The sequence below is a fragment of the Ordospora pajunii genome, assembly GCF_021821965.1.
Source record: "Ordospora pajunii strain FI-F-10 chromosome Unknown Cg_01, whole genome shotgun sequence".
NCBI lineage: Eukaryota > Fungi > Microsporidia > Ordosporidae > Ordospora > Ordospora pajunii.
The window spans coordinates 143458-167370 of NW_026848116.1; the positions used below are offsets into that span (position 1 = coordinate 143458).

Below are 23913 nucleotides of genomic sequence, written 5' to 3' on the forward strand. Positions count from 1 at the left end.
AGCAAGCCCAGAATTTCTACAGATGTATGCAATACGGACACTAAAGAGCTCAAGCGCCGTGGTTTCTGCAGCAAGAGTGGTACACAGGCATATGGAATGCATTGCTGTAAACAGAGGATGTGCTGTGGAGATATACAGCCAGGACATAAGGCCCGTGGATGCAATATATCCCAACGGATGGGTGCTGCTTGCGATTCCTGTTACGGTCTCAGGTAAGCATGGAATACTGTTGGTGTATTCAAAAGGAATGTATGCCATAGTGTGTAGCGGAGTGTGTATGCATACAGGCGAAATGCCTGTGAAGGCAAGATGGACAAGATGGATCGAATGCTCACGAGTATTTGTTTTTGTTGCAGAAGAAGGATGTGTGGCGGTTGCACACATAAATGGTGAAGAGTTGGTGTTTGCCAGTGATGTAAACGACTTCGGTTACTACAGGATTATTGGCTGTTTCTGGATGCGGAGCCATGTGGGGTTTGTACTTGAGGATATTTCACGAGATGTGTTTTTGGCAAGGTACATGCCTGAGCAGAGCAGTATACGGATGGTGCTGAAGGAACGAGTAATGCTCAAGAAAGGGATCCGATACGCAGAAGTGATTGAAGATGGAATCCTGCTGTTTGGGAATGGAAAGGTGCATTACTATGAAGAAGACAGGTTTGTGGCTGAGAGTGAGTTTGCAAATCCAACTATTAGATGTAGCTTGGCAACTGAGAAAGGTGTCTTGCTGTCTATGAACGATGGAGAAGTCATTCGTGTCTCTTTGAGAAGGGAACGGGGCATGCAAAGCACTGCCATGCATGCATCGAATGGAATAGCGTTGAGAACGGAGGTTCTTGGAAATGTGGGCACATGGTTTAGTTCGATTGTTCCTGCTGGCGACGAGTGCTATTATGCAGCATCGAGTGTTGGTGCATCATATTACCTGAGGATAGGAAAAAGGCTCAAGGTGCTGGAGGTGTTTGAAAATGAGGGAGGATTAGAGGGATTGACATTTTTTGAAGGGAAATTTGAATACACTACGATGAGCAGCATAGGATGCATGATGTATGGTGTTGATCTGTGTGCAGAGCCAAGGTATGAGCTTCCAAGTGCTGTAAGAAGATTTGGAGTGTTTGAAAGAAGTCTGATTGTTTCATATATGAATGAGGGAAGGATGTATGGAGAGCATATACAGGATGAAAGAAAGTTTGATGAAATATTGAATGTGTATACTGGAATGCATTGCTACTTCAATACACGAAGCAGTATATTTAGTGTGAATGGTGTGGATGTTGCCGAGGTTGAGGAGAGAGGAATTGTGTTGACAGCATATAATGAAAGTGTGTGTGTTGCCTATACAGAGGAAAGATGCATTGTGAGCATATGCCTTGAAACCATGAGCAGAGTTATGTGTGTAGAGTGCAAGTATGAGGTGAGCCTACTGTATATTGGCAAATACCTGTTTGTGTCAACATACAACGATGAGTTTGTAATCATGGACAAGAATAGCCTGAAGGTTTTGGATGTAAGGAGGCATGAGATGCTGAAGGCAGCATGCGATGCCAACGGAGACGTGATTTTTGTGGGGATTTCTGGAATGTGTTATAGAATGTGCTGCAGAGATGAAGAAGGCGGTGGAGTTGGCAAGATTGTTATTGAATGCCTGTTTTCGTTTGGATTTGTGGTTGAGACTCTTATTTATGTGTGTGGGTGCTTAGTGGGGATAGGATGCATGACTGTAATTGCGGATTTGAATGAGTTTTGCCTATACAGATGTGCGCAGGAAGGAGTATCGTATGGAGTGTTTGCAGATGAGCTGTATGTTTCGAGAGGGAATGAAATATACAAATGCAAGCTTGTGCTTGATCCGCGGCTTTTGGTATCTACAAGGCATCGTTGGGTTGGAGAGGAAGGACAAGGCAAGGTGATGCCCAGATTTGTTGCAAATCATGATGGACAAGAAGTATGTGGATATGTAGAATTTAGCCTGAGCATTGGCAATGATGCAGCTATTAATTCGTATGTAGCAGTAGGTGCAAAGAAGAAGGGGGCTTTGAAGATTGCTGATGAGATATTGATGGAAGGAAAGTCGCTGTCAACGGAGTACTTCGTAGTTGCAAGCAATATGTCCAAAGATGAAGACATGTCGAAAATATATATGCTTCTGATTAAGAACGAAAAGATTAAGGTACTATGCGAGGTGATCGGAAAGGGAGCAGTTTATGGATTGTGTATTGATGGAGGATATGTGGTGGCAAATAGAGGATGCATGCTGTATGTATACAAACGACGGGCAACGATGCTTGTTGAGCTGTGCGGATTGGATATTGGGTTTGTGCCGTATAAGATAGTGAGTGATGCCGGTATAATTGCATGTTCATGCATGCACAGATCATTTGAGGTGTTTGTATTTGTCAAGGAATGCAATTCATTGGCACGAGAGTTTGCCTGTGCAGAAAGGATACAGGTGGAGGCGATGATGTTTGTGCCTGAAGGACTTTTTGTCACAACATCTGATGGGAGGGCTATGCTGTATGGAAATGGATATGAAGTGGTGCTGTGCTTTGATACAGAGTGCATAACAAGCATGGCTTATGGATCGCTGTCGTGGCAACAGGCACGCATGATGTATTTTTTGACACGAAACGGAAGGATTGGAGGAATATGCAGAGTAAACGAAGATGAAGCGAGCATCCTACTTGAGCTGGAACAGCATGCAAATACTCTTACAATATGCCCAAAGCAGGAAAAGCCAGGAAAACTCGTTGATATTGATCTGATCAACACACTAAGCATACCGGAGATAGAAAGATTTGCTGATGATAGAAGACTTAACAAAAATACACTTTTTGCAATTCTTAATAAGATCAATAGGATGTATTGATGGATGTATTTATTTTGATTAATAAGGTGCTGAATAAAGCCATCTGTGATATTGATGTTATGCAAACGATCGTGTGGTTCTTGTAATGCACAGCGCCTTGATGATGTTTGCTTTTGTTATTTCAAGTACGTCCGAGTGGAAGTTCTGCTTCAGGCATAATGTTGCTGCCTCTCTTATTATGCCCGCTATTTCTGCACCACTAAGCCCTTCCAGGTCAAGCTCGTTTGCATCAAACAGCTCCATAGGTATTCCTCGAATGCATTTGTTGAAGATATCAATGCAGCCATCTCTACACGGTAGCGGAACCTTAAGAATTTTGTCAAATCTTCCAGGACGCAGTATTGCTTTGTCTATGCTTTCTATTCGATTCGTTGCCCCAATCACATACACATCTCCCCTATCATCAAGCCCATCCAAGAGCGTGAGAATCTGGTTGACTATTCTGCTTGTGAACTCATTTCCGCTTCGTTCTCCACACAGAGAATCTATTTCATCAAAAAACAGCACGCATGGCTGCAGCTGCTTTGCTTTGTCAAATAGCTTTCTTATCTCCTTCTCTGAATCTCCAACATACTTACTTATCAGCTCAGGCCCCTTGATGCTCAGAAAATTGCAATGGCTCATGTTAGACACTGCCCTGACAAGCAACGTCTTCCCACACCCAGGCGGCCCATATAGCAAAATTCCTGATGGTCGTGTGATCCCAAGCTTACGGAACTTGTCGGGATATCTCGAAGGAAATATTATGCTCATGTTCAGCTCGTCTTTGACATCCTCCAGCGATCCGATGCTGTCAAACGTTATCTCTGTTCCTTTCCTTGTCATCTCCTTCAGTGCAGCCAAAAAATCACTGATTCTTACAATCCCACTGTCTGCAAACACAGCCTTGGCTGCTGCAATTTTAACCAGCTTCTTTATGTCTCTTGCAACAAACCCCGGCATCATCTCAGCAAGCTCAAACCAATCAATGTGCTCGCACCGCATCTTCTCAGTAATTCTTGCCAGCACCTCTCCACGCTGTGCACGACTCGGAATCCTAACAAGCAGCGAGTTATCAAATTTGTTCAGGCTTTCATGTATAAATGCTGGATTCTTTGCTGTCGCAATCACTACAGACTTCCCCTTGTGATTCTCAATATACTCAGACAGCTGTGCTATCACCTTCTTGTCATCCTCTCCAAGACAGTCAATGTCCTCCACAAGTATGATCGATGCATCCAGCAACGATGCCTTTCTGAACGACTCCCTCAGCTCCTTGTCAGAATCAACACACACCTTGACTATCGGTACCTTATACTCCTGGCTTATGCAATTCACAAGAAATGTCTTTCCAGCCCCAGACACCCCGTGCAACAACAGGGTGTTGGGAGGCGCAATCCCAAGCCCCTCATACATATCTCTGCGAAATAACGGATTGTAAACAAGCTCCACTATCTTCGGCAACACATAGCCCATTCCCCCCATCTTCTCAAGCGCAGGATATTCCTTGTCAATCTTGAGGCTGTCATTCAAGTGCGACGTGATGTATTTATCCCGTAGAATCGCTCCTGCATCCTTAACAACCCCCCTATTGTGCATAAGGGCAATGCTTTCAAACACTTAACACATGTCCAACAGAAACAAAATTTATTACTACTCCAAAGCTACCCGCATCCATTGATCAACTACGAGCTTGCATACACTTCTGCTTCTTCCAGCACATTGCACTCACTTCTCAATCAATACTCAACATGGCGCATGTCTCCTTGCACAAAAAATGTGTACTTCGGAAGCCTAGGCTGTGTGCATAGAATCTTAAATGTGTTGCGATCAATCACCACAACATATCCTACAACAGGCAGCCTCGCCACTTCCTCAATGCTCTTCGCCTCAGATATCCCCAGCACCGATCCCTCAACGACCTCCACTTCGCTTGCTTCCACACATCCAACCTTCCTCGACGTTCCAAGCGGTAACGCACTCATCGGCGCAACATACATCTCTCCAACCCTCACAACTTTCCACTTATACTTCACATTGAACGAAAACGGCGTATACTCCCCATTGACTCCCTTAAAATACCTCGATATGCTTCTTCCAACATCCTTCTCCTCAACATACCCACTCCTACGTATCATCATCTTCTCTGCAATCACCTTCATCGAATGGTACATCCTTTCGTCTCCCACTACAACAACTCTATCAACCTCAAATCTCTTTATTAATGCGTCGTAAAACATCGAAGTGCCTTCGGGACAAAGTATCAGATGGAAATCATTCACGCCCTTCGCTTGTATTGCCTCCTGCAGCCGCATAGTCTGAGCATCATACAGATCCATGTTTCCTATCTCTGTCGATCCATAGTAAAACGACAGCGGGTTCGTCAGCCTCAGCCCCTCTACGCAATCAATCAGCGTATCAACATGCATCGTGCTAAGCGCCCCAGGAAATACATTCCCCTTGGCAGGATCAATCTCAGTAAACAACACCTTCTTTCCAAGCCGTACAAAGAAATTAATCAGAGTAAAACAGAACGTGCTCCTGCCATTCCCAACCACCATAAACGTCCGCATCTTCCCATACTCAAACCCCCTGCTTGCAAAAAACCGCACTATGTTGAATATCGACGGAACATTCGTCACATCAGAAACATACTGCAAATCACACACTCCATCAACCTTCAGCTTGCATCCTGAAAACGTAAACACAAACGTCCTCGTGTTGTTGAATGTATACCACCTCTCGTTCAGCAGCTCTTGCCCCTTCACCTCTGCAAGCCCACTCATCACCATCACCTTCAGCCTCTGCCCTTCTCCCACCTCAATCCGAAACTCTTGGTTTCGCTCAAGACACACCTCCATGCAGGGTAAAGCTCGCTCATCACAATAAATCCATCAATTTAATCATATGCCTGCCTCAAAACATCCGCCTGCTCCATCATTTCACTTCTAACAGGCCCAATCACCTCGTCGATCATCCTTGCTGCTCCCTCCTTCAAATCCATCGGATGTACCTCCCGCTTCCCAAATGCATCCTCAAGATCTTCATATCTTTCAAAAACAACACGCCCTGCTCCTCTTATCTCCATCCACACTTCTTTGTCATGCATGCAAAACACAGGGAAAATAATATGCAGGAAAATCTTCAGCAGGCCGTTCTCCTTGTTCCCCTCCTCGCAGAAACTCTTCTTCATCTTCCTCATTATGCTTTCACTCGAGTCCATCATGTCAATCTTCGAAACTTCTTCAGAGCTGCTCATCTTCTCAGAATTCAGTCCAGGAACCATCGGGCTCATCAGATGGATTCTCTTGGCATATCCTAGCATCGGCAGATACTTCCTGGCATACGTAAATATCTTCCGCTGGTCAACTCCTCCAAACTGCACATCAACATGCAGATGCTCCTCATCAAGAGCCTGCATTGCTGGATACACCAGCGAGCTTATCATCGGGTTCTCCACTTGCCTAACAACCTGCGCACCTGCCTTCTTCGCATCATGCTCATTAGTTATTGCCAGAATTCTATACAGGTCCATCACATACTCCGGTGATCTTTGATACTCACTGCCTCTCACAAATTCAATCTTCTCCAACTCAACACACAGCATCCTCAAACATGCCTTGATAAGCCTCTCATAGTACACACACCTGTGTTTTATCTTCTCAATCGGCGCCTTCAGATTGTCCAAAAATCCATGAATGTCTGCAAACAAAATCTTCACTCTGCATCCTGCATCCACAAAATCCTTTATCTTCAGCAAAGGCACAAGATATGCGATGTGAGGCTTCCCTGTGATCGCAGTTCCCCAGTACACACTCAAATCCCTCTTCTCTGCAATGCTCACAAGTTCCTCTCTCCCAATCACCTCCTGTAGATTCCTGGTCATCAAATCAACTCGCTTCTGCACAGACATCGCTAAGGCCTACAACTGAGCTTCTCAAGAACTTTTTGCCAGCCCAAAAATATTGCACAGCATTGCACACACTACTCAGACATCGCTCAATAACAACAATCACTTTAATCCCAAGCTTATACAATCAAGCCCCATACATGCTTTATTCACTCCACATGCTGCAGACTCACCATGTCCTTGCAGTAAACGCCGCTGTCTTGCTTTCCACATTCTCGATAGGCTTCCTGCACATCGGGCAGCTGCTTCGCACCCCATTCGCAATCCACTTTGTAAGGCATCTTACATGGAACTTACTCTTGCATCCAGAGCATTGACTGTTCGGAAACGACGAGTCATGCATGTCAATCACAAAATAGCATATCGGGCACTCATCATGCCCAGACACCTTCTCGTCAATATTGATCTTCCACAAGCACACAAGCTCCATAAACTTCGAGCACCTCCTCATCAACTCATTGATCTTCAGGTTCAGCAGGCTCTTTCTGCCTATCTCAGACGAAAAAACAGCCTTTCCATGTGGATAGTCAAACGGTATCACTATCAACGCATTAAAGCACATGTCTCCTGCCGTATACATTATCTTCACATTGAATCCATTGCTCAGCCTATGCATCTTAACACTAACACCCGCAATGTTCCTGCTCGCCTCTTTCCATATCAGATCGTCCAGAACAACCTCCATCCTCGGCATCTCTGCAAAAATATTCGGAAACACAAATGCAAACAACGACCTTTGCTCAGCATCTGCCTCGTTCACAAACTTCCTCCACTCCTCCTTCTCACGCACCATCTTCTCAAAAAACATGTTAATCTTGATGCTTCTAACTCCCATCAGCGAATTCAACAAGACATCCCAAAATAGGCCTCTTGATCCAAGCAGGCTTCCCTTCAGAACCTCATATACCTCGTCATCCACAGACTCGCTCTCAACCCTTGAAATGCTGTACATGTTCACAATCGACTCACTAACCTCTTCATACACATTCCTCAGCAACTCACTGTATATTGCACGCCTCTTCTTACTATACGGCTTCCTCTTCAGAATTGCATCTTTCTCAATCATCCCAATTATAGATGCACTTCCAATGCTCCTAATTCCTCGGATTCCAGATCCAATCAACGATGCCAAAACCTCATCAGGCATCGCTTCCTTTTCCATTCCTCCCCATTCACCTGCAAGGTCCACATGCGATCCGCCCTTGTTCATTACCAACGATGCAACCACATTCCTCAGTCCTTCATCGCTGAGATACGAAAAATCCACAAATGGAACAATCTGCAGCGGGAACCTGCACTTCCTAAACACATAATCAATTCCACGATTCCCTCCATTCATCACGAGCTCGGCAATCGGTCGTTCCACACATCTTCTACTGCTCATTCCCAACTCAAAAAACACCTTCTCCACAAAATGCATCTTCGCTCCTACATCCATCCTACGGCTTCTCTCAACCCATGACACATCATTCTGCAGCTCTCTTATTAGTTTTTCTCTGCTACCCCTTCCCTTGCTTTTCAGCATCCCTTCAAGCTCATCAGGCTCATCTCCACTCATCGAATCAATCACAAGAAGCAGAAAAATCTCTTCAGTGCTTTCGTAAATATCCACATACAGCTTTATAAGCTTCCTAATCATCGCATTGTCTTCCCTCACCTCTACATCCTTGTAAAAACACTCATCAGTGTCATAAAACTCATTAGTGTATGCCGTGCTCATCGGCAACTCAATCTGCGACATGCACCTTACAACTGCATCGTACAGCTTTCTCCTGTCCATCACTCCTCCATCAATCGCATTCATTATAAACCCACTATCAAGATACCTTCTCATCACCTCCTCATACTCAATCATCCTTGGCACTCCCATCCTACTTCCAATCCTGTAGTAAAAGTCAACATCCAGCTCCACAGGAACCTCGCATGCCAAATACACATCTAGAACATCCCTATCGCTCATCCCATCCATCAGCTGCCGCATCAGCCCAAAGTCTTTGCATCTCTTCATAAAAAGATGCATGTTCCTCGTGTTCACTGCACGCTTGACCATTATCTCACCAGCATCATCTGGATACTTCATAACAAGCGGGAAAACATCGCATCCAAACTCACTCTCAAGCATATACTGCTTGGGAAACACATTCACAGACTTCTCAAACACCTCCTCTACATCCTCTCTGCTAAATCCACATGGCTCAAGCTTCATACCTATCGCATCTGCTCGTACTATCCGTCTCCAGCCTTCAAGCCCATCAATGCTCTTCGCTATCATTCTTGCCATTTCCAATCTATCACTCACTGCGTGAATGCGGCTACTATGCTCGTTGCATTCGCTTGCATGCTTGCAAACATCATCTGCTCCATCTTGCACCCTGCTTAGCCAGGCCATCATGTCTTCATTCGCAAAATGCATGCTAATCACATTCATAATCACCTTATTTGCAACTTTAAACTCAACAGACTCATCAATAAATCCAAGGTCATCAGTAAACTCAAACACACACAGCCCCTCAACCGCTCCTCCTCTCAGATACATGCTCAAGTATCCATTCATGTCTTGAATTCGGCCCTTAATTACTCTCAGCGAATCAACACTCCTCACCATCACCTCATCACACCGTTCTCTTCCAGACAGCGCCCTGCTGAGTATCTCATGGTCAAGATGCCTTGCATCATCAGCAATGCATTCAGGCACACTCTTAAACACATCCAGCAGGATCCTCCATTTGATATTCATCAGTGAATGCCCTTTAATACGCACAATCCGCTCATACAGATCATCAACTGCGCCAAGCACACAGCATATCCTGTATACTTCTTCCAGCTCCTTGTTGGAGCTCAACCTCAGGTGCTTTACATTCTCCTCAAACACACCCCGGTAATCCTTCTTTCCCTTCTTTATTAACAGCAGCAGGCAAAGCAACGACAGCGTCACGTTCTCCTTGAAATCCAGCTGTTTCACAAACTCATCCTCCAGCTCTTCAATATTCACAAACTCACAGAAAATCCTTCTTGACACCGCATAGCCAGGATTCTCCACAAACCCATGCAGCCACACACAAACGACTCTTGAAAGCTGCTTTCTATCAGGCACCACACAAAGAAGCTTGTAAAGAATGTCTGTCGATTGGTTTCTGATCTGGACATCCTCAGACACAATGCACTCTTCAACCACCTCAACCACCATGTCTATGTCTCCATCCACATCGAGTGTCTCTAGAAGCCCTTCTAGCTCCTTTAGCCCGCCAAGCTTTGCTTTCCCGCCCTTCTTTCTGATCTTGCATATTACTTCATACAGCCTTGGATCGAAGGAAGAGTCTTCGCAAAATGGATTCATCCGGGGTCCTTGGCAGCTGCCTTTTAATTCGGCGACTACAGAAACATTCTGCACAGGCCCTGATGAAGCACATTGTGCAGCTTATGCTTCTGGCATATGCAATGTGCTTTTCAAGAGACATCATCTCAACAAACCACTCGATGAACACAATAAGATATATGACAGCGCATCAATCTCCGCATTTCCTTGCAGTGATGTATCCACAGGGTGTTATTCCGCAGCTGATAGGAGTGCCTGTCCATGGAGTGTTTGAAGCAGTGTATGAACAAAGGAAGGCTCTGGTGGTGGTCTTTCGTATGAACAGAAGATGTGCAATTGATGTTACGTGTGAGAAGCAGCTTTGCAGAGTGTGGGAGTATTCGCCACACATTGAAGAGGGAGTGGTGATCAGGTCATTTGGGATAGTTGGTGGGCAAGTAGTGTGGACAGATGTGATGACGGATTGGATTGTGATTCCGGACTTTACTGTTCAGTTTGTGGCGTTCAATATATTTGGGATTGTTCTTACGCTGATGCTGAAGGTGTATTGTGCACCACAGAAGCCTGAGAGAGCAAAAGCCAAAGATAACGAATGATGATACAGAGCATGTGTATGATGTTTGAGCTTGTGGAGAGCATATATGTGCCAAGTGGATTGCCTTGCAGCATTTGTAGAATTGGTAATATGAATTAGATTGGTGGATGCTATGATATTTTTGTTTGCACAAGCCCCTGAGATGGAGGCATTGCTAGAGGATGAAAGGAAGTGTAGAATAGCAAATGACTACGACGGACTGCAGAAGGTATTTGGTAGAATGATGGAGATGTGCACAACGGATGAAGAGTTGGCTGGTGTTGTAAGGATGCTGAGCATGAAGCGAGGGCAGAACAAGATGGCAATGAAGTGGATGATTGGAGAGTTGTTCAACAAGAAGAAGGGCGAGGAGGGATTTATCAGGTTTTTCAGCTTGCTTTTGAAGGATGTGATTGAGGGGAAGATATTCATGGAAGAGGAGCGGATATACATTACTGAGGATCTGAGAAGAAGATATGAAGCAAGCGATGACACGGAAAATGCACTTGGTGTGGTGATAAATGTGCCAGTGGAGACATTTACGATGGTAAATGAGTCTGTGGTTATCAACTACCAGCTTGAGCAGCTAAGGCTGTGCATACAAAACATGGACTGGATAAGAGCAGACATCACAATGAAGAAGATTAGGAAGAAATATTTTGATACGAATGCTGAGGCAATTGCTGAGAAGGTAAAGTTCCATGAGCTGAGTGTGCTTCTGCATCTAGGGCAAAGAAAGTATTTTGATGCATCGTGTATCTATTATGCTCTGAGTGAGCTTGGGGCGGATGCATGCAGATATGTTGTGCTAAGCTCGTTTTTCGGCATTCTTACGGCATGCGAGAGTGAGCTGGAGGATGTTGCATCCAAGAAGAGGGAGATGCTAGCCAAGCTTGTTGAAGACAAAAACAATAGTGAAGCATCAAGGAAAGTTGTTGGGATGTTTTTGGCCGATATGGTGATAGACAAGTCTGCCATAAATGAGGTTCGGGATGTTTTTTGCGAGGCCGTCAACACATCTGCATATTTGAATGAAATTGTTTCTAGCATTGACGAGCATAACTTCAGAGTGGTTGCAAAGTTCCACTCGTCAGTAAGCATCCAAGACATGGCAATTATAATGCAGACGTCTGAAGACGATGTTATAAGGAGAATATCGTTCATGGTGAACAATCGGTTTGTAAATGCCAAGATCGACCAGAAGACCGGAATGGTGGACTTTGGAGGCAGAAAGTGGAACAATGATGTGGGAAGTGTATTGGACAAGCTAATCAGATGCAATCATCTCATACATAAGGAGCGGTTACAGGCATCGATTAAAGAAGATTAGTGTGAATCGTTTTATTATTGTGTTTTGTGCTTATTAAGAGCAATCTAGCTCCTCAATGCAAGAATACTCTCCAGTAATTCTGGGCCTAGGCTTGATTGTCTTCTGCATTGCTCTAATCACCTCGAGAATCTCAGAATTGCTTATTCCTTCGCACAGGCCAGTAACTACCGTCTTGAGGAATGCCCCATACAACGGATCGTTCTTATACTTTCTGTTTCTTTGCACAATTTTCAATGCTTCATCAATATGCATTTGCTTTGACCTTGCATTGCCACCGATCTGCATCCTTCCAATGCACTCGTTAATTCCATTCATGGGCTCGCATCTCCTTGTGAATTTACTTGTTCATCTCTTTCTATGCTTCTTGCCTATGTACTTCTTGAATATCTTCTTCTTCTCCTTGTTGCTAATCCTTGCTGCTCTCCTAAGCCTGTTGAACTCTTTAACTGCACACTTCCTCTTCTTCTTCTCGTCCCCAGCATTGCCCATTGCTTCTTCCTGCTTGTTCTCCTCCATTTCACCGCCATATCCATCGGACTGCTCAGATTCTTCAATAGACATTGCATCTCCGTTCATATCTCTTCCAAAGATCTCAAAGTCCTCATCGTTTCGTACCTCAGAGACCCTTGATGGAATAAACACATCAGACACAATCTGCATCCCTTCCATGCACACAGGAATCTTCATTCCTGTCACATCCTCAAACACCTCATTCACACTTGCCACTCTCACTCCCCTCTTCTCAAAAAACACATTCACATTGCCTATGTCCATTATCAGAAACCTCTGTGCATTCTCATGATCTATCTCCACGCTTTGCCCAACATCAATCACACTCACAATACCCTTGTAATACAAAAGATTATACTCCGACAGATCTGCATGCACAAGCCTTGCCTTACAATACATCTCCTTTATCATTCCTATGCACTGCATGTAACACTCCTCAGCATCCCCAATCTCTGCATCTCGCAGCCTAGGCGCCACACAATCATATTCTCCTATCAGGCTCATCACAAGCACATTGCTTCGCAGATACATCGGCCGAGGCGATGGAATCCCTGCTGCATTCAGCCTCTTCAAGTTCCTGGCCTCCTTCTCTGCCCATACCTTCACCAGCTTCCTTGGATTCGATGTGCAAAACCTTTGGAATCGCTTCTCACTTCGTATGTACCTCTCTCTGTCCTTGAACGGCATAATCGATGTTTTGAAAACTTTCACTGCAACCGCAACCATTTCATCACTCTCTTCTTCATCCAGGCATTTGCTTTCTGCAAACCTGCTGTTTATAAACTTACTTTGAAGCTCCGTGCTCGCCATTGCCAAGTACACATTGGCTTCCTTTCCCGTGCACAAGCTTCCTCTTAGATCCACAAGCTTTCTTCTGTCCTGCAGCTTCTCAAGAATACCCATCGTTCTTTTATCAAGTACCTTGTCCACAGTCGCTCTGTCAGACTTGTCCTTCCTTCTCTTTTCCGGCTTGGTATTCTTCATCCGAATTTTCAAACGGCTCCGCTCATTCAAAATTTACTCCATCTGTACTTGCTTTGCATACACCGCTGCATACAAGCCCTTACATGAGGCCATCCAGCAAAGTCCATCTTCTTTCAAATGCAGAAGCACTCGCAGTCATACAAAAGCATTCAGAAACACACCAAAACCATTTAAGCTTCCTGGAAAAGGTACAGGAGTACTCAAGTTCGCCACTCAGCCAAGAAAACACATCTAGAACAAAAAAGACTCTGCAAGAAATGAAACTGACAACATTCGAGGCGATCCAGCTGATCAACATCATTCCTGAATCAATCCTTAGCCTCCAACTAATAATCGAGGACATGGACGATAGATTCACCGAAGATAAGCTTGAACAAATACTACGTCTGTTCAGGCATGAAGAGTTGTAGCAATCAGCAGTGCATTGCTCATAGCAAACTGTACAGCAGCTGAAGACCTGCCATGCCGAGATATCACTCCAATAGAAAGATTAGCCTGCAATCATAGCATCACCCGAATAAACACAAGCATTCGCCAACAATCCATATCATTTATTCACATCTCATGCATATTGATATTCACCGGATGCTAATAATATGCGAAACCAGCCGATTGTTCTCCTCAACATTCAATATAACACACTCATACACTTGGCCTTTTATTCCAAGAGTCGCATTGCCAATCATCTTCTCCGCTATGCTTCCTCTGCATACGGCCTTTATCTCAACATATCCATTCCAGGCAATCACCCTGGCTATTCTAACCTGCTCAACATTGTGGTTCATACAAGACTGCATCTGCTTTTCAACCGTGCTTTCTTCAACTGCTCCACAGTTTTTGCATACTGAGATTGTGTTATTTGTAAGCAATGCACATATTCTTATCTGTGCCTTAATTCTATGCACACCAGGCTTAGATACACACTCATTGCCACTGCTCATACGCATCAGTGCATCTGACTGCCGTTCAGATCCTCTATTGCATCCAAATACAACTTTTCTTTGATATTCGTTTCTTCTGTATTCAATATCCAATCCTGCAGGTGCCTGCTTGTCAATCTTTGATATATTACCGTTGCTTGACTCAGACAGGCTCGCAACCGCAAACTCACCCACTTCATCGGCCTTCAGGTTCTTGATCAGGTAATAGCTACCGATCTCGCACTGCTCTGCTGCGTGCGAAAACTCTCCCCATGCCTTTACCACAAGTACCATACAATTCGTGTGCCTACACACATCCCGCGAGCAAGCCTCATGGCTATAATCGACAAATTGCAGAATCACTAGGTTATGCATTTCGCGCCGCTTATCGCTCAGCTCTCCACAGAAATCAAAGCGATGCCCGGCTTCTATCTCAGATATCATCCTTTGCTTCACAAATCCCCTCCTACACTTCTCGAATGCATCCACAAGATTCATGACATTCTGGCCTGGATCTTCATCAGCCTGTCTGCTCCGTCTGTACACAACATCCACCTCGTTTTTCTTGCCTACAATTGCCTTTCCTTCGGCATAAAGCTTCACATTCCTTATTCTTATGACATCTCCGACACACAGTCCCTCTGCAAACATTTCTGTGCGGCTGAATATCCGAACGGAAAGCTTCTGCATGTCCTCATCAGCAACATCGACAGTCATCACGTAATCGCTTCCCCTTGATCTTTTACCCGATGTCCAGCCAATAACAACACCGTAAATGCTGCAATATACTCTGTGCTCCATTTGTAAAACCGACTTGTATTCCATGCCTCCTGCATCATCTTCCATACGCATGGATATTCTGGAAAGGATACACATCCAAAATGTTTTCAATGCTCCATGAATCATCCTCTCGTTTGCCGTGCATTCATCCAGCACACTCCTTGAGCAATGCCACATTATTCCACATCAGCATCTTATATCCATACTACTGCTTGAATATTCGGCACACCAAGTAGCATTTGCCAATTTATTAATTTACTCAGATGCATATAACATGCATGAACCATTCATGCTTATAATGAATGTTTCCTTCGTGCTGTTGATTGCAACTGCTGCCATCAATGCCCAGACTGGTTACGACAACTACGCTGTTAGAACATGTCTTTGCTCGAGAGACAATTCGGACAGAATAAACAGTCAATGCGAAAGATACCATGTCCACAACCTCGACTATATCGAGTTTTTGGAAACAATGTTCAGAATATGTGCACAGGGACAGCTGGCATTCGGCGTGGATCTATTCGACAAGTCACAGGCAAGCAACCAGACATTTGTGATGGAGGTGTTTGGGCTTATCTTTGACCATTGCAACAGCAGGCGATACGAGGTGTTTTCTGTCGCCACAATCGTAATGTACAACACATCGTACCTATATCAGATGCAGGACAGCAAAGGCAAAAAGCAGTACAAGCCCAGAGGAATATTCCAGATATCTGGGCTGGAGAAGTACGAAAGCATGGACGAAGTGAGCTTCCATTACCAAGGATTCTACGTAAAAACACCGGAAATACTAGGAAGAAAAAACATCATGGTGGTTGAAGACTCCATTCGGTATTGGCTGGAGATCTCGCAGCACTTTAAACACCGAGACGAAATTAATATATACACCTTGCTGAGAATTCTGAAACCGAAATTCTACGAAATGTACAAAGAAAGCTGCCTTACAAATAGGCCGTGGTGGTCGTGGAACAGGTATCGCAATAAGCAAAAGATCGAAGCAAACAAAAAAGTTGAGCTACTAATCGAAATATACAACAGCCTTATAAAAATATTCAGGCCTGAGCCAAGATACTCACTGCCAGGAAAACTGGAAGGCGCGGAGTAAAGCAAGCACAACTAAAACATCACAGACACATACCATCATATGTGCAGCTCATAATACCTGCATATACCTATTGTGTTTATTCAATAAAACCACTCTCGCCAACACACATGCATCTTGCAACACAAATAGCACAACACATCGTTCCGTGCAAATAGCACTCAACTATTCAGTTCTCAACCTTCGGCGCTATGTAAAACTTCATGTATGCCGACTCTCCAATCAGCAAATTGAAAAACACAGGCTTTCCATTTCCCAGGGAAATGCTCATGCTCCTGCACATCCCTGCAACCTTACCAATCAGATTAACATACTTCATTGCAATCTCCTGCACAACACCCTCCTTCACATCAATCTTCAGCTCCTTTCCTTCGCACTCCTCAAAACTCATCGATGCATCGGCATACTCTCCTGTCTGGAAAAAAACCAGGCGCCCAGGCTCGGCCTTAATCCCAACAAAATCCCCAAATGTCCCAACAAGCCTAGGAATGTACATAAACTCATCGGCAGGAATGCTGGCCGTTGCTTCAAACTCAAGGCCAGGAACATTGTATGCCTCACTATCAGACGAAAAAAGCTTCAGCTTGAAGTTCAGTGCATTTCCATCCCTTACATTCTTCACATTCAGGCTGCTCACAGAATCGTCACATTCCAGCCTGAACATCCCTCCCCCATCAAGGCTCATTCCCTTCAGAATCTTCACAAACGTCTTCAGCTGCACTCCTATTGCCAAGTCCCTGTCACATCTATACTTCGTAAACATCGATGCCGGTAAGAACACATCTGCAAGCGCCACATGCATCACATCCATCACCTGAATGCTCATTCCACGGCCCGACACTTTTATCTCCGCCTGCTCAACAAGCTCGGAAAGACTCTCTAGCACCCTCTTCACCAGCGACAACGCCTCAGATGCATTACTTGCTTCCTTTCCCTTCTCCTTTGCTTCCAGCTCAAGCTCAAACATCAAGGGCAATTTTTTCTCCAGCCACAACAGTCGTCCTCCTACACCAAAATCATAAAATCTTTATCAAAACATCACTCAATCACCTCATACTCATTCTTCATCCCCCAACTTCTTGGGTACAGATCCTTCTCCATAATCACCCTCTTCGTCTTGCAGACAAACCCATGCTGCGCAATACTCATCTCCGGGCTGCTTGCCAATGCTACTCCAAGCGCCACCGCTTCTCCTTTTGTTGTAATAACCACCACGTCTCCCCCAACATCAATATTCTTATCAAACCGAAGCACCCCCGTAATGCTTAGCTTCGCTCCATAGCAAATCGCATTCACACTGCTGTCCTTAATCATAATCCTCGGGTACCCAACAAGAAGAGCCTCCAACGGCTGTATCACCCTTCGAATTGCCACCTCGTTATTCTCTGTATTAAGCAAGTAAACCGCATCCAGCAGATCATGCAGTGTGTATATCTGCGACTCATCCACTAGCCCACTTCTTACTCTCCTCAGCTCCTTCATCACCGCTCCGCACCCCATAAATACCCCTATGTGTGTGCAAAGCGTTCTCACATACGTCCCTGCTTCACATGAAACCCTGAAAAGCCCCAGCCTTCGCTTTGCATCAAACTCAACTATCTCTATCCCATACACATTCCGTATCCTTAGCTCCCGCTTCACTGCACACATCAATGGCGGCCTTTGGAACAATGCCCCAACAAGCCGTTTGCATGCATTCCGAAAACCCTGCTCATCGCATTCCCCGTGGAACTCAATCACACACACATACTCCTTCCCCAGGGATTGCTGGCTTTTTGTCAGTCGTGTTGCTCGGTCAATGCAGACAGTCAGCACCCCGCTCACCTGCGGATCAAGCGTGCCTCCGTGACCCGTCTTTTCACATCCAAGAATCCCTTTCACCCACGTAACAACCTCATGAGAACTTGGATTCGCTGATTTGTCCAAACTCACAACTCCGTACTTGATATACTCCTTAATGCATCGGTTCAACGGCATGCTTCCACGCCCGCAAGGCGTGTATCTGTCGGTCTTCACAATCATCGTGTCCATGCCCTTCAGAAGAGGCCCCCACCGATTGGTATCCTCAGCCCCCCTCACCAACTCATCCACTGCAGAACTCCCCTCTTCATGCATTCCTAGGGCCCACATAGCAAAAATTTACAAATCAAGCATCTTGCAAATCCTTTAACGACTCTTTGCCTACTAATTCATACAGCCTTCCTCAACGCATTTAATTCACCAATCACTTTCCTTATTTTACCTCATTTCATCAGCCATCACCATTCTGCTCCTCCTCACGGCTAAACGATATCGGATTGAACACACACAGGCCATCAGCACTGGTCGTTATAACAAAGCTACTGTCTCCCCTGCAAAACGCCACATCCTTGTAGAACCTTTGCCCCTGGTGCACAAACAGAAGATACCCATCCTCTTCGGCTACATCAAGAGACACATCCCAGATACACAGCTGCTCATCGCTGCCAGAAACAAAAACCTCACTGTCCTTCCATCTCAAACAGCTGATCGGGCTCTTGTGCCGTATTATCTTCTCCACGCCATGATTCCTGATATCCATCAGCCAGACAGTACCCTCGTCATCTCCAAATGCAAGCGTGTTGTCTCCGTTGAATCCTATTGCATTGATATCCGAGCCAAACTTTCTTCTGAAAACAGAATCCTTGCCTCGAACATCAAAGAAAACCACCGAATGATCGCATCCTCCAGAGTATACCATGCTTCCTTCACAGCAAATGCCCTCAATCGATCCTTCATGAATCTTCACCGTGCCTGTCTCATTAAGCTTCCAGTCATTCATCGATATCTTTCCGTCCCTGGTTCCAAACACACATCCCGAGCCACTGAAGCACAATCCATATCCAAGCCCTTCATCATAGTGTCTTGTATGAATTACCTCAAACTTCGGCCCATGCACCACCAACATGTCATCAGACAAACAGTACGCCGATTCTCCATTCACTCGCACCCTGTTGTACGACTCAGATATCTTTTTCTTCGATATCACCATCCTGTCCGGTTTGCTCAATCCATGTGTCGGAAACAGATCAATACTGATCATTCCAGGCTTGCCCTCTCCTGGCGCCGGGTTTGTTCCCAGCACTATGGTGTATCCTCTCATAACATCAATGCTCTGTGCAGGCCAGTCAAGAGAAATATACTCAAGTGCATTGTATGCATCCTCTTCAACCTCAAGATCGCCATCTTCTTGCTGCGGCTCATAGACATCATATGAGTCATCAGATCCATCCAATACCTCTTCGTCGCTCTCCCTTCTTATCCTTGCCATCTTCAGGGTTGCACTCAAGACAAATACGCTGCATAAAAAACCGAAAAAATAGACTTCGCTTTATTTCATGCATCAGGCACCTACCACATCAACTGTGGCACACTAATAGTGCCATATGCATCAAGACTTACCACATAATCCACTTACTAAATATCATAATCTTCAGAGAAACGCCCCTACTATCCAAATCCATCCCTTCAATCAGCCATCGCTGCATCACACTGCTCCTTCAGCCACATATTCACCATCCCAATGTTCATACCATTCGAAGCAGACACTGAAAAGCAGGAAATCTCCCTGTCTGCAATCGACAGCAAGTCCATTGCAAAAATCATCTCCTTGCTGCCAATCGCTCCATCAACCTCGCTCTTGGTCCCAAGAACAAGCATGTTCCTCTTTGTCCATATGCTCCTATATAGCATAGACAGTAGATCCTGTTTGCTTCTCGCAAGATCGTTTGCAGAAGCACTCGAATCCACACAGTACAATAGAACATCGCTCATTCTGTACAAATGGTCCCACCTTGCCTTCAGCGGCCTCTTCCCGCTCACATCATACACCATGTAGTTTATATTGCCCTCTCTGAACTCATACACATCCACATCCTTCTGCTTCCTAAAACGCTTCGGCCATTCTCCGAACACCCTCGACACAATCGTAGACTTGCCACTCTGCTCAGACCCGAGAATAACCACTCTGAAGTTCCTTACAAATAATCTGTTACGCAACATCTTCATGCAACTCCTCAGCCTTGCACATATCCCAAGCATGCCTGCTGCTTCCGAACCTCTCAAATATTATCAAACTCCAATCAGGCTTCACTCCCCTTTACAACATCTTAGTCTCCACAAGCTCAGCATCTATATCACACAAGTATATTGCCCACTCATAGCACTTACCTGCATGTCCTACACTCGCTTACATACATATCTGCCAATCTCCTTCTCAAAGTATCTTCTAAAATCAATTCTTCTGTATCCAGACACTTTGGTATGCTTTCTTATCAGCAGCTCTAGATCCTTGCTTCCCAAGCTCTCGCATGCTGACTCCAAGCTACTAAGAAACACATCAAATTCCTGGTTACTTCCTGCAGTATCCAGCTCATATCCACAGTGAAAGCAGCTCAGCATGTGCATATGGCACAGCGCTCCACATCCTCCGCATTTAGGCAATGCATTATACATCGCACTAACCTCCTTCCTGAGCATCTCAATTGCCTTGCATACATAAAAAGCCTCTGAAATAGGCCTCGAACATGTCAAGCATACAGGAAATGCATTCTGGCTCGTTTCACAGCAAGGCGTTAGGAAACTCACATTCCGCTGTGGCCCAATCCTTTCCACTCCCGACACTCCAAAAATCCCGTTGATCTTGTCTGCATGGAACCCCCTGGCTACATCCAATATCCGCAAGACTGCAGGAAGAATCTGGCTGGATATGTAGTATCCATAATCAATCTCTACACACTCGCTCGGATGATATGCCTTCCTACTCATCGGCTCGTTTCCAACTGCCTTTCCCATCACATAGCAAACAACATCGCCCTGATCAAACTTCATTCCCTCCTCCTTCAGTCTTAGTGCCAGTAAAACATGTGGAAGCGCAACAGATGCACCATACTCTTCTGGCGCCTTCGACAGTGTGTTGTAGATCACATACTCATCGCGAGAAAGGCTCTTCAGCTCTTCAGCCAGCTTCTTCAACTCTCCATACACCAGCTCTCTGATTCTTTCATTTCCATCATTCTGCACAACTCTTCCATCCACAGGCACACACATGCTCCTTTCATCTCCATAAACACTCTCTACCACTTCAGTCTGCTCAAAGTCAAGTAGCAACAACTCAATCAATTTTGTACAAATCTTCTTACTAGCATTGCAAAAGTCTCTTCTTACAAGATCCAGCCCCTTATACTCAATAAAACTTCCTCCATTGCCATCCATCCACAGCCCTGCATACTTCTTCTTCTTATACAGCAGAAGCTTCTTAAACACCTTCTCAATTCCAATCTCAATATTCCTGTACCTAGCATTGATCGCATCCCGCAACACACTTGCCCTTTCTATGGCCTTTGCGTAGTTTGCATTCCTCCCTGATATTCCACTGTACACCATCACAGAGTCTGTGTCCCCATACACAATCTTCATCCCGCATTCCTCCTCAGCTATCCTCTTCGACTCCATCAAAAGCTCTCTTCCTTTGAACGTTATGTAGCATGCCATGGCATAGTTGCAGAACCGCGATCCTGATGAGCCCAGGCACCCATACATGCTGTTTGCCGTCAGCTTCAATGCCTTCTGACGAATCTCCAGTATTCTTATCTCCTCAGCTGATGCTCCATTCCTCATCAGCTCCTTAACTGCCTTTCTTCGCTTCACAAACCCTTCAAGAATTTGCGGTAGAATCCCCGTCTCACATCTCTTGCTGTACTCAGTAAGCATCCTCAGCTGCTCTTCGCTCATCTGCATACTTGCACTTCGATCCGCTGCTCCAATCGTTGAAAAGCACACATTGAACTCCTGTATAATCGACGGATACAGTGAGTTGAAATCAAGAAGAAGAACAATATCTTCATAGAACCCTGACTGTGGTGATAGAACAAGCCCTCCCGCATACTTTACCTCCTTTCTTGCCATCACTGGTGGAAACAGATACCCTCCGGCATACAACTCATGCAGCAAGGTATACTCAATCCTCTCTGCTCGCATATTCTCAAGCACCCTGTTCAGAATGTATCCAGATATCTCGCACATCTCCTTCGATAGCTGCAGTGCAGACATCCCGGTAAATATCTGAGCAATTGCTTTCGACTCCCACTGCAAGCATAAATGCCAGGCATCCTTCATCATCTGCCTCTCTTGCATCATCATCTGTATCTGTGGATCATTCGTGCTCAATGCACACATCAGCTCATCAATCGAGTAGTCGTTGCATTTCATGCATCCAGATGCAAAAGCAAAAACATCGCACCTGATCCTTCCAAACATGTCCAGTCTTCTGCGAACCGCTCCAGGAAGATTGTGATACACAATGCAATCAACGCCTTCCTTACGGATCAATGCATTAAGATGACTCAATAGCGAGCTTGACGTTGCATGCACCACATATCCCATCCTCTCTGCCATCTCCACGTCTTCAGTATCCGTAGACCTAACTATTCCATCCTGAGTCTTTCCTCGCACACACAAGCTGTATCCACTTACTCCATGCTTGCTAACCCTTATGGCCAATGCAGCAATCGTCAGCTCGGGCAATCGTGCATTGCAAACAAATCTAACGCATTCGGCAGAATCAACAGCATAGCTATCCCCAGAAACCCTTGCCCCATCTATCCAAAGAACACACGGCCCACGGATGCCTCTGGAAACAATCATATTCTCCACAGGATTGACAAACTCAGTTATTATTGCATCATAATACTCTGAAAAGAACCCATCGAAAGACACCTTGCTTCTGCACACCACCTTGATCAGGCCTACATGCCTTTCAAGATTGGTGTAAAATACATTTTGCTTGTTCACATTCTCTAGCACATACTTCACATCCATCTTGCTCATAAACTCCTCAATGTCTGCCTGAAGCTCTTGCAGCCTGCCATCAGTCGCCTTCATGAACACAGGAGAATAAACGTTGTCGACTCTGACCTGAGCAGACACCAGCTTTTCGCCGATGGCATCAGACAATGCACATCTTTCGACATTCGCAATCACCTTACCATGCAGAAGCACACTTGAGCTTCCAATCTGATCGATGTGAAGCAAGTAGAAATACATGGGATTGTGCATGGGCTGCTATATATCTTGCCGAAGGCACTAGTTCAATTCAATAACAAGCATTGCTTTGCAATAAAATCATGCATGCAATACATCAAGCTTTGGTACACACATTCGTTGCTCTCTTCCGTCATTAGTCATAAATTACACCCTGTGGTATATTTCCTTTGTTAACGACTCCAGAACCTTTATGTGTCTTACATGGCTGTCCTTTCCTTCTTGATGGTTTGACTGGATGACTACTTGGATGTATAAGCATCTCCTTGCAACACAGAGTGTGACCAGCCCTTCAGGCTCAATAAGTACGACGGACCCTATTGTGTGGATGCTTTCCCTAGTCATCCCTGCTCTGATCTCAACTCTCTCGGGTGTGTAGCTGTCATCTTGTGAAAAGCTCAGAAACAGCTGCACTGCCTGAACATACCTAACCTTTCTGAACGAAATTTGTATTGCATGCGGTAGCACATCATCTGTTGCCCAATACTCAGACATGTCCTTCGACATCAGCTCTTTCAGCGAGTGCTCTCTTTTGAACGAGCTCAACCGTATTTCCATCAAGGGGCTGCTGTGGTGTTGCATC

At 45.1% G+C, this 23913-nt stretch overlaps 18 protein-coding genes across 18 annotated transcripts; 5 read left to right on the plus strand and 13 right to left on the minus strand.

Annotated features, from left to right (window-relative positions):
* Nucleotides 1-22: 22 nt before the first annotated feature.
* Nucleotides 23-2866, plus strand: HK407_01g01330 (uncharacterized protein; the record flags this gene model as incomplete). The annotated part of the gene is made up of 1 exon (XM_060420135.1): nt 23-2866. The coding sequence occupies one exon, from the start codon at nt 23-25 to the stop codon at nt 2864-2866; it is 2844 nt and encodes a 947-aa protein (XP_060277697.1).
* Nucleotides 2867-2923: 57 nt separating this feature from the next.
* On the minus strand, nt 2924-4444 carry HK407_01g01340 (AAA ATPase; the record flags this gene model as incomplete). The annotated part of the gene is made up of 1 exon (XM_060420136.1): nt 2924-4444. The coding sequence occupies one exon, from the start codon at nt 4442-4444 to the stop codon at nt 2924-2926; it is 1521 nt and encodes a 506-aa protein (XP_060277698.1).
* A 140-nt stretch (nt 4445-4584) lies between these two features.
* On the minus strand, nt 4585-5706 carry HK407_01g01350 (uncharacterized protein; the record flags this gene model as incomplete). The annotated part of the gene is made up of 1 exon (XM_060420137.1): nt 4585-5706. One exon carries the CDS (start codon nt 5704-5706, stop codon nt 4585-4587), a length of 1122 nt encoding a protein of 373 aa, XP_060277699.1.
* Nucleotides 5707-5744: 38 nt separating this feature from the next.
* Nucleotides 5745-6758, minus strand: HK407_01g01360 (tyrosine tRNA ligase; the record flags this gene model as incomplete). Its single annotated transcript, XM_060420138.1, has 1 exon — nt 5745-6758. The coding sequence occupies one exon, from the start codon at nt 6756-6758 to the stop codon at nt 5745-5747; it is 1014 nt and encodes a 337-aa protein (XP_060277700.1).
* Nucleotides 6759-6924: 166 nt separating this feature from the next.
* On the minus strand, nt 6925-10092 carry HK407_01g01370 (uncharacterized protein; the record flags this gene model as incomplete). Its single annotated transcript, XM_060420139.1, has 1 exon — nt 6925-10092. The coding sequence occupies one exon, from the start codon at nt 10090-10092 to the stop codon at nt 6925-6927; it is 3168 nt and encodes a 1055-aa protein (XP_060277701.1).
* A 62-nt stretch (nt 10093-10154) lies between these two features.
* On the plus strand, nt 10155-10667 carry HK407_01g01380 (uncharacterized protein; the record flags this gene model as incomplete). Its single annotated transcript, XM_060420140.1, has 1 exon — nt 10155-10667. The coding sequence occupies one exon, from the start codon at nt 10155-10157 to the stop codon at nt 10665-10667; it is 513 nt and encodes a 170-aa protein (XP_060277702.1).
* Nucleotides 10668-10808: 141 nt separating this feature from the next.
* HK407_01g01390 (uncharacterized protein) lies at nt 10809-11975 on the plus strand (the record flags this gene model as incomplete). The annotated part of the gene is made up of 1 exon (XM_060420141.1): nt 10809-11975. One exon carries the CDS (start codon nt 10809-10811, stop codon nt 11973-11975), a length of 1167 nt encoding a protein of 388 aa, XP_060277703.1.
* Nucleotides 11976-12008: 33 nt separating this feature from the next.
* Nucleotides 12009-12290, minus strand: HK407_01g01400 (uncharacterized protein; the record flags this gene model as incomplete). Its single annotated transcript, XM_060420142.1, has 1 exon — nt 12009-12290. The coding sequence occupies one exon, from the start codon at nt 12288-12290 to the stop codon at nt 12009-12011; it is 282 nt and encodes a 93-aa protein (XP_060277704.1).
* Nucleotides 12291-12320: 30 nt separating this feature from the next.
* On the minus strand, nt 12321-13469 carry HK407_01g01410 (putative serine/threonine-protein kinase RIO1; the record flags this gene model as incomplete). The annotated part of the gene is made up of 1 exon (XM_060420143.1): nt 12321-13469. The coding sequence occupies one exon, from the start codon at nt 13467-13469 to the stop codon at nt 12321-12323; it is 1149 nt and encodes a 382-aa protein (XP_060277705.1).
* An 83-nt stretch (nt 13470-13552) lies between these two features.
* Nucleotides 13553-13879, plus strand: HK407_01g01420 (putative RNA polymerase; the record flags this gene model as incomplete). The annotated part of the gene is made up of 1 exon (XM_060420144.1): nt 13553-13879. The coding sequence occupies one exon, from the start codon at nt 13553-13555 to the stop codon at nt 13877-13879; it is 327 nt and encodes a 108-aa protein (XP_060277706.1).
* Nucleotides 13880-14047: 168 nt separating this feature from the next.
* HK407_01g01430 (uncharacterized protein) lies at nt 14048-15346 on the minus strand (the record flags this gene model as incomplete). Its single annotated transcript, XM_060420145.1, has 1 exon — nt 14048-15346. The coding sequence occupies one exon, from the start codon at nt 15344-15346 to the stop codon at nt 14048-14050; it is 1299 nt and encodes a 432-aa protein (XP_060277707.1).
* Nucleotides 15347-15443: 97 nt separating this feature from the next.
* On the plus strand, nt 15444-16274 carry HK407_01g01440 (uncharacterized protein; the record flags this gene model as incomplete). The annotated part of the gene is made up of 1 exon (XM_060420146.1): nt 15444-16274. One exon carries the CDS (start codon nt 15444-15446, stop codon nt 16272-16274), a length of 831 nt encoding a protein of 276 aa, XP_060277708.1.
* Nucleotides 16275-16440: 166 nt separating this feature from the next.
* Nucleotides 16441-17238, minus strand: HK407_01g01450 (proliferating cell nuclear antigen; the record flags this gene model as incomplete). The annotated part of the gene is made up of 1 exon (XM_060420147.1): nt 16441-17238. One exon carries the CDS (start codon nt 17236-17238, stop codon nt 16441-16443), a length of 798 nt encoding a protein of 265 aa, XP_060277709.1.
* Nucleotides 17239-17309: 71 nt separating this feature from the next.
* Nucleotides 17310-18386, minus strand: HK407_01g01460 (H/ACA ribonucleoprotein; the record flags this gene model as incomplete). Its single annotated transcript, XM_060420148.1, has 1 exon — nt 17310-18386. The coding sequence occupies one exon, from the start codon at nt 18384-18386 to the stop codon at nt 17310-17312; it is 1077 nt and encodes a 358-aa protein (XP_060277710.1).
* A 136-nt stretch (nt 18387-18522) lies between these two features.
* Nucleotides 18523-19560, minus strand: HK407_01g01470 (uncharacterized protein; the record flags this gene model as incomplete). The annotated part of the gene is made up of 1 exon (XM_060420149.1): nt 18523-19560. One exon carries the CDS (start codon nt 19558-19560, stop codon nt 18523-18525), a length of 1038 nt encoding a protein of 345 aa, XP_060277711.1.
* A 197-nt stretch (nt 19561-19757) lies between these two features.
* Nucleotides 19758-20330, minus strand: HK407_01g01480 (ADP-ribosylation factor family domain-containing protein; the record flags this gene model as incomplete). Its single annotated transcript, XM_060420150.1, has 1 exon — nt 19758-20330. One exon carries the CDS (start codon nt 20328-20330, stop codon nt 19758-19760), a length of 573 nt encoding a protein of 190 aa, XP_060277712.1.
* A 138-nt stretch (nt 20331-20468) lies between these two features.
* On the minus strand, nt 20469-23333 carry HK407_01g01490 (DNA polymerase; the record flags this gene model as incomplete). Its single annotated transcript, XM_060420151.1, has 1 exon — nt 20469-23333. One exon carries the CDS (start codon nt 23331-23333, stop codon nt 20469-20471), a length of 2865 nt encoding a protein of 954 aa, XP_060277713.1.
* Nucleotides 23334-23477: 144 nt separating this feature from the next.
* HK407_01g01500 (anaphase-promoting complex subunit 10) lies at nt 23478-23888 on the minus strand (the record flags this gene model as incomplete). The annotated part of the gene is made up of 1 exon (XM_060420152.1): nt 23478-23888. The coding sequence occupies one exon, from the start codon at nt 23886-23888 to the stop codon at nt 23478-23480; it is 411 nt and encodes a 136-aa protein (XP_060277714.1).
* Between the last annotated feature and the right edge of the window lie 25 nt (nt 23889-23913).